This window comes from Lolium rigidum, chromosome 5 (assembly GCF_022539505.1).
Source record: "Lolium rigidum isolate FL_2022 chromosome 5, APGP_CSIRO_Lrig_0.1, whole genome shotgun sequence".
Lineage (NCBI taxonomy): Eukaryota > Viridiplantae > Streptophyta > Magnoliopsida > Poales > Poaceae > Lolium > Lolium rigidum.
Genome location: NC_061512.1, coordinates 22,802,413 through 22,810,984, shown reverse-complemented (window position 1 = coordinate 22,810,984; position 8,572 = coordinate 22,802,413). Strand labels below are relative to the sequence as shown.

At 46.9% G+C, this 8,572-nt stretch overlaps 1 protein-coding gene across 1 annotated transcript; it reads left to right on the top strand.

Moving 5' to 3' along the window:
• The first annotated feature begins 784 nt into the window (after positions 1-784).
• LOC124655719 (CBL-interacting protein kinase 4-like) lies at positions 785-2,098 on the top strand. Its single transcript, XM_047194572.1, has one exon. It carries the CDS (start codon positions 785-787, stop codon positions 2,096-2,098), a length of 1,314 nt encoding a protein of 437 aa, XP_047050528.1.
• The last annotated feature ends 6,474 nt before the right edge of the window (positions 2,099-8,572 follow it).

Sequence of the window (8,572 nt, the reverse complement as noted above, 5' to 3'; positions counted from 1 at the left end):
AGCCACCAACAAGATGGTACGGGGAGCTGGAGCCCTCGGGCGACCTGGGCGACCTGGGTGAAGACGGGAGAGGTTCCCCTTGGGGAGCGTGGGGAGGCTCACGAAGATGGAGCTCCTCGTGATCTCGTCAATATACGAATGGGGGTTGCCGTCGGCGGTCGAAACTATTGCCGATCTAAATGTGGGATGGGACGGGAGGGTTAGAGGCGGCGGCATGAGCGGGACACGGGCTCGCTGGGGCGGAGCAAGTGGCGTGGAGGTGACGCGAGGTCCCAGAGCTGCGCAATCGCGGTCTGCGGGGAAAGACAGGAAGGGATATATAAGCTTTGTATGGGGCCCACCCAGGCCATGCATCGAGCGAGCGAGGGGTGGGACGGGAACATTCCGTTCCCCGCGATGATCGCGAGTGTTTCCCATTTTTAATGTCCGAGTTGTTTTACAATATGGGGTTTAGGTGGCAGTAAACTTCTTCCCTTATACTGTATTTTCGTATGAAAAATAATCTTCTTGTTGTGATTGTAAATATTAACACATTTTAAAAAAACATTGATAGGATTAGTCAAAATACTCCTTAGATCTCTAGTTAACAATATCAACCATGGTTAAAAAAGACCCTGACCTCTAGTTGATAAATATAAACAATTTAAAACGACATATTGGATAGCCAACTCAGCCATATAAAACCCAGCACCCGAACACCTCCACCTAATGCCAACCTTGAGGTGTTCTGGTAGCTAGCTGCACGTACGTACGTAGAGTAGCTGCGCACGCGTGGACGCGCGCCATGAACGGAAAGCAGAGCAAGAAGAAGAGCATGGCGCCGCTGCTGGGCAAGTACGAGCTGGGCCCCCTTCTCGGGCGCGGCACGTTCGCCAAAGTGTACCTCGCGCACCCGGCGGCCGGCGGGGAACCGGTGGCGGTGAAGGTGATCGATAAGGCGGAGGTGCTGGGCATTCCGGGCATGGCGCCGCGCGTGCTCCGGGAGGTGGCCGCCATGCGCCGCCTCCGCCACCCGGGCGTGCTCCGCCTCCACGAGGTACTCGCCACCCGCTCCCGCATCTACCTCGTCATGGAGCTCGCCCCCCGCGGCGACCTCCAGTCCGCGCTCGCTGCAAACCGCAAGGGCTTCCCGGAGCGCACCGCGCGGCGCATCTTCGTGCAGCTCGCGACGGCGCTCGCCCACTGCCACGCGCGCGGCGTCGCGCACCGCGACGTGAAGCCGCAGAACATCCTCCTCGACGCTGCCGGCGGCCTCAAGGTCTCCGACTTCGGCCTCTCGGCGGCGCCCGTCGTCCCAGGCTCCGCCGAATCCCTCCTCCTCACGGCCTGTGGCACACCGGCGTACGCGGCGCCGGAGGTGCTGCGCCGTAAGGCGTACGACGGCGCCAAGGCGGACGCGTGGTCATGCGGCGTCGTCCTCTTCGTCCTCCTCTCCGGCCGCCTGCCCTTCGACGACGCGAACATCGTCGAAATGTGCCGCAAGGCGCTCCGCCGGGAGTACGAGATCCCAACGTCGGTGTCCCCGCCGGCGCGCCGCCTTTTGCACCGCCTGCTGGACCCGAACCCGGAGACCCGCATCGCCATCGAGGCGCTGTCGGCGTCGCATCCATGGTTCGTCAAGCGCTCCCTCAGCCTCGACTCGCAGCTCGGCGGCCTCCTCGACGGCCAGCCGGAGCGCGTGCTGGAGTTCCAGGCGCCCGTGGTGGCGAACGCGTTCGACATCATATCCATGTCGCCGGGGCTTGACCTGTCCGGGTTATTCGGCGGTAGCAAGAGTAGCAGGGAGAAGCGGTTCATGACGACGGCGTCGCCGGAGCAGACGCTGGAGCAGCTCGGCCGGGCCGGTGGGAAGCTGGGGTACATGGTAGTGAGGAAGAAAGGAGTGGAGTGCCAGCGCCGTCCTCTAGGTAGGCCGGCGATATCGGTGGAGATGTCGGAGCTGGCGCCGCCGCTGATGCTGATCGAGATGCGGCTGGAGACGGACGACGGCGATGGAGACGGGGAGGTTCAAGTGTTCGGGTGGGATCAGTTGAGGGTCGAGCTAGGGGATGTTGTTAGGGCTTGGCATAGCTGCGAAGATCTGCCACAAGTTTCCTAGTTTTTTTTTTATATAAATTAGATGGAATTATTTTGGGCTTAATTAGTGGTGTCAAGTGTAAAAAGGTAGTACTACTACATATGTCAATATGTGAAGCTAGCTCTTGTTTATTAGGAGTATTATTTTTGAACTGGAAAGTACTGTACATTGTACTATGGGGGTGTAAGAAACTTAGTATATTTTTCAATCAGAAGTTTAGTAGTACATTGTACTATGGGAGTAGTTTTTTGTATGGAGGTGTAAATGGTTATACTCTAATAAATCAATTTGTGAATCTAGCTTTGTACATGTTTGGGGTATTACTATTACTCCGCATCAGTGGTATGTAAATTCTTCTGGCACACAAGAAATTGTAGTAGTAGTGAAAACATGTAAGTTTAACAGCTATGCAAGTGCAAATTAGAATACCGTAAAAACGGTAAGAGAGGAGGTTGGAGTAGATGTTCAAATATATGTGGAATTAACGAATACAAAACCATAAAAATAAATTTAGATGGTATCATGTTTTTTAATTGCAAGAGCATTCATAAGAAGTAAAATCACAAGGATTGAAATCACACAAAAGTCGTATGAAATTCTTACAACCCAACGAGGGTCCAAGTTTTTTAGGCAATGATCTATGTCTGGTTTTTTTTCGATAAAGGATGCTTTATTACTTCAAGAAGCAATTACATCCAGCCTCTGCATAACCAGGATGCACACAGCCGTTTGTTGTCTCAAGAGTCCAGAGATACAAAAATAAAAGGGCGAAATACATATCGGAACGATGAATCATATGACGCCTAAGATGTGGGAGGAGCTACTATCCGTAGACTATGCTGCCACCCATGTAGGGAAAAAGTATCCCTCGCCGTATCCTCCAACCGTGTACAGACCTCCGTAAATAGGTCTCGGTTCTCCACACGCCGAAGAGGTAACCACGAACGGAGAATACCCGTGCATCTCGTAGATGACCTGCAACAAAGAGCAATTTTTGTCATTAAAGATCTTGTCATTTCTACATAGCCGAGCGCCCAGATAACTGCTAGCGCCCCCATCCTAAGAAGCATTTTAAACCTTGAGTTAATACCATGAAGCCAATTGCCAAAGACATTAGCGACACTAGTCGGCGGATACAAGGTAGACGCTACTTGGATGACTGACCATATAGATCTCGCAAGCTGGCACTCGGAAGAATAAATGTTTGATGGTTTCATCATGATGACAAAAGACACATCGTGTACTTCCGTGCCAATTCCGCTTAACAAGATTGTCTTTGGTGAGGATAACCTCGCGACGAAGATACCATCCAAAAATTTTAATTTTTAATGGTATCTTCATCTTCCAAATTTTTTTATTATTATCAACTCGGTAAATCAGAAAGCAGGATCGCATTGTATAAAGATTTTACGAAAAAGTACCATCTACATGGAGGTTCCATCGAAATTCATCCGGCTCGGCGATAACTGAATATCTCCAAGCCGCTGAATTAGATTGTTCCATGCCACAAGCCTTTGTCCTAGTAAAACCCGTCCGAACGTCACATTCGGGGGTGAAGTAGCCATTACGGTTGCAATGGTATCACCTTGACGACGCGCAATTCTATACAAAGCGGGATACTCGTTCACTTAGGGAGCATTGTCGAGCCAAGCATCTTCCCGGAACCGTATCCGTGCTCCATTCTTAATGAAGAAAGTCCCATGTCGAAAAAAGACATTTTTTGTCGCCATAAGACCAGCCCGTAAGTGTGAATCCCTGGGTTTCCAAACCACCTGAGATAATGTCTTCGAGCCGATGTACTTTCTCCGAAGTATAGTTTGCCAAATCCCATCCTCCGTAAGTAGCTTAAAAAGCCATTTACCCAGGAGAGCTGAATTCTTGACCTCCAGGTCATGAACTCCAAGCCCTCCTTGATCTTTGGGACTACAAACTATACTCCATTTAACCAGTCGATATTTCTTTTTCTCGTTGTCCCCTTGCCAAAAGAATCTGGATCGATAATAATCGAGTTTATGCAGAATTCCTTTTGGCGGGATGAAGAATGATAGCATATACGGTACCATATTAGTTAGTACTGAATTAATGAGTACCAATCTTCCACCCAGGGACAACAATTTACCTTTCCAACTACTGAGGCGTTTTTGTAATCTTTCTTCCACTAATTTCCATTCCGCAATTGTCAGTCTCCGATAGTGAATCGGAATACCCAAATAGCGAATCGGAAATTGGCCTTGCCCACAACCAAATAACTCTGTATACAAAGCTACATCGTCTTGGGCATCACCGAAGCAGAATAATTCACTTTTATGGAAGTTAATTTTCAATCCTGATAATTGCTCAAAAGCTACTAAAATTAATTTCAGATTTCGAGCTTTTTCAAGATCATGATCCATAAAAAGAATTGTGTCATCAGCGTATTGAAGGATAGATAAGCCACCATCAACCAGATGTGGAATCACACCTTCAATCTGACCATCAGACTTGGCTCTCTCTATGAGTACCGCCAACATATCCGCTACGATGTTAAATAACATCGGAGATAGCGGATCTCCTTGGCGTAACCCTTTTCGTGTTTGGAAGTAGTGTCCGGTGTCATCATTAACCCGGATTGCAACACTACCTCCATACACGAAATCATGAATTAGAGCTCGCCACTCGGGCGAAAAGCCTTTCATCCCGAGTGTCCATTGAAGGAAAGACCATTTAACTTTATCATACGCCTTCTCAAAATCAAGCTTTAAAATAACCCCATTTAATTTCTTAGAATGCATCTCATGTACCGTCTCATGCAAAACCGCTACTCCATCAAGGATATTACGTCCTTGCATAAAGGCTGTCTGCGATGGTAAAACAACATGATCCGCAACCGTATTAAGTCTAATGGTGGCCACTTTCGTGAAAATCTTGAAACTTACATTTAATAGGCAAATGGGTCTATATTGTTGGATCCTTTCGCCTCATTAATTTTCGGTAACAAGATAACTTCACCAAAATTTAGACGAAATAATTCTAGTTGTCCAATGTGTAAATCACCGAACAAATCTAGAAGGTCCGATTTAATAGTATCCCGAAGGTTTGATAAAACTCGCTGGAAACCCATCCGGACCCGGTGCTTTGTTGCATTCCATTTGGAAAACTGCCTTCTTAACCTCTTCCTCAGTATAAGGTGCGGTCAGCAAGCCATTTTCTTCCAAAGAAACTTGGGGTATATCATCCGTTAAGTCCTCGTTAAGAGAGAAAGTACTTTCCTCCGGAGGACCAAACAGACCCTTATAATAATTAGTAATGTAAGACTTGAGTTGCTCATGGCCTTCAATCAACCCTACATCTTGAATAAGAGAGTGAATACGTTTTTTCCGGTGTCTCCCATTTGCTAAGCCATGGAAATACCGCGTATTCGAGTCTCCTTCCAAGATGAATTGAGCTTTGGATCGTTGATACCATTTGAGCTCCTCTTCGCGAAGAAGACCCGCCATCTGTTCATTGGATTGATTTTTAAGCTCAATCTCATGTGTAGACAGGGGTCTAATCTCCGCAACAGCCTCAAGCTCATCAATCACATTTGATAAGCGAGACTTTTCTTTTTTAAGAATACCAGCCGTATGGGCAGCCCAACCAGAGAGATGTTTGCGCATAGAACGCATTTTATTATTCCATCTCAAAATGGGCGTACTCCCCCCGACTGGTCTATCCCAAACCCTTTTAACCATATCGTGAAATCCCTCTCGATATAACCAGCCAAGTTCAAATTTGAACGGCCGTTTACAAACGGGTGTGGGATTCCCGGTGGTTAAAAGGATGGGAGCGTGGTCAGACAGTTTTTCAATACGTTCTAGTGCGCGGACTGACACCAAAGGGTATTTATTTTCCCATTCGGTATCCATCAACACGCGATCTAGTTTCTCGTAGGTGGGCTCCGGCAAGCTGTTTGCCCAAGTAAACTGTCGACCAGTCATAAACACCTCTCTTAAATCAAGGCTATCAATGACAGCGTTGAACAAGAAAGGCCAATGACCATCAAAGCGGCCTTTACTTTTCTCATGAGGAAACCTCAACAAATTAAAATCACCTCCGATTAAAATCGGGTAAGGATTATCTTTTGTAAGGTTTACCAACTCACGTAAAAGTCAGCCTTAAACACTTCCTGGGCGGCACCATACACAGCGACCAGACTCCACATGAAACCATCTGCTTTGTTCTGAATGTCGAGCTTAATGTGGTACTCTCCATCAGAACTAGCCAAAACGGTCATGGTGTCTATGCGTACGCCAAGTAAAATGCCCCCCGACCTACCACGGGGCGGGCGAGAAAACCACTGAAAGTTAATCCCGCCTGACAAACGGTCGAGAAAACTTTGAGAGAAATTTCGCCTACCCGTCTCCGATATAGCAAGAAAATCTAAATCATAATCTCTACAACCATCAGCAATGTGGGAATGCTTAGCCAAGTCACGAAGACCTCTGCTATTCCGGAACATGCCATTCATCGAGAAACTATTTTAGATTTAGAGTTCTTGCCATACCTACGAGATTTCTTTCCAGCCGATGATCGAGAACCACGTTCGGATGCTTGTAAATCAGAACTAAGCTCCGCGTGTTCTAAATCAACTTCTGAAATGTTGCCAATTATAGCCGAGAGAATTTGACCATCTAGGATGTCATCATCATCATCATCGTCTATAATTGCCGTTTCAGGCCCAGTGGAGGCATTCGGAACAACCGTTAAACGGTCAAGCTCCGTTTGTCTCAACACATTAGCCGAAACAGAAATCTCATCAGACCGAGAACCCAAGGAAACCCCTAGGCTACTCAAATTAGAAGAAATACGAGTATCCGAAAAAGAAACAAAAGACTTAGACGGTTGTTTAATACCTGCCGTGTCGAGATTCATCTCCGCCTTGCGTCGCATGGCTCTCTGCATAACGTCCTCATCCGTCGCCCCCGCCCCATCCTCCGAAAGAGCAAACCTCCCACTCCTCCTCACCGTCGGCTGAACGACTGGAGGAGGGACCGTGGGTGAAGGCTATGTCTGGTTAAGTAAAGATATTTAACGAAATGGAACAAACTTCCATTTAATGTTCAGCTATGTAAGCACCAAGAGTAGCTCAATGTGATTCTGATGTACTATGTCTTTTGCATTTCAGTTAAGTGAAAGGCTTCTGATCAAACTTCTAAAAAGAAAGGCATGATATCCCCCCAAAACTATGGTAAATTATAACTCTACAAATAGTATTTATAGTTCGTACCTCATCTACACAGTGCTTATTTTTTGGCTAGTAAGCTGGACAATACCTAATAAATACCAGTTAAGAACAAGTTTTTAAAGGAGAACACTGTCAACTAACCGTTCTAATGGCTTGGTTTATACGGCCGGATTAATCATTTGACATGGATGGCAGCACTCTAGTGACAGTTTAGCTGCTTTCTATTTGTGGTATCTGAATTGTTGTTGTCCCATAGAATTTCGACACCAAGGCACAATGATATATAAGCGACAACCCCATTCGGTCAGTGCTGCCAACATGGTAAGACAGTCACGGTGGTACTGGTAGCAGTCAGAGGAGTGACATGTTTGGCTCACCTGCGGCCTGCTGGCACAGAAATAGCTGCTCGAGTTTCAGCCTCAGATCCATCAAATAAGGAGTCCTCTCTGCTCCGTTCTCTTCTTCTATCATGTTTATGTCAAAGAAAAAGGTTGATGCACGAGATAAGTGCGAGGAGGAAAATTCATGGGAAAACAGGGAGTCCCTATCTACCCATGGCTGGGTGCTGTGAGCTCCGTCTCTGGTGATCACTTTTGCTGAAGATATGATATCCTGCATAAAGCGCGAGGGAGACCTGCGTCCATGGCAGCCGTTGGTTGCCTTCAGCTGCCAGGTCTATTGACATCGTCATGACAATATTCAGAGAGATCGTGACCAACTGACCATAGACAGATAGACAGATAGGTGGATTTCTGTCGATAGCATCGGCTCGTAATCAAGCAAATGTATAAGATAACTAGAAACAAGTTGCTGCTAAGATTCCTTCTTGGAAAGATATTTATGCATGGACACTGTAAAGTAGCAGCAGATGGTTTGATTCCCTAATGCGCAGCAGCTGATTGAAAGATCATCCTACGCGCACATCAAAACACACCTTACCGTCGCAGTTGCTATCAGCAGACGCAATCATGTCAGAATTCAGCTTCTCTAAATGAAGTGCAACCTACTGAACACTTCTTATCGCTGATAGAACAGTTCTGCAATTTTCCAAAGCTGTTACTCTCGGGAAAGAGATGCAATCTGCCAGTTCTTTGTGCAAGACTATGTGGCTTGACCTGGACACCAGGGAATGAAACAGTACTGACAAAAACAGGTAGCTCAGAAATTCAGCTCATCTCACTATTGGTTCAACAATCAAAACACTCACGCACACGAGATTCTTATTATTTGCATAAATTAAGCCGAATATCCATTCCAGGCCAGCCGGTTAGGTCACAACTCACAACACATGA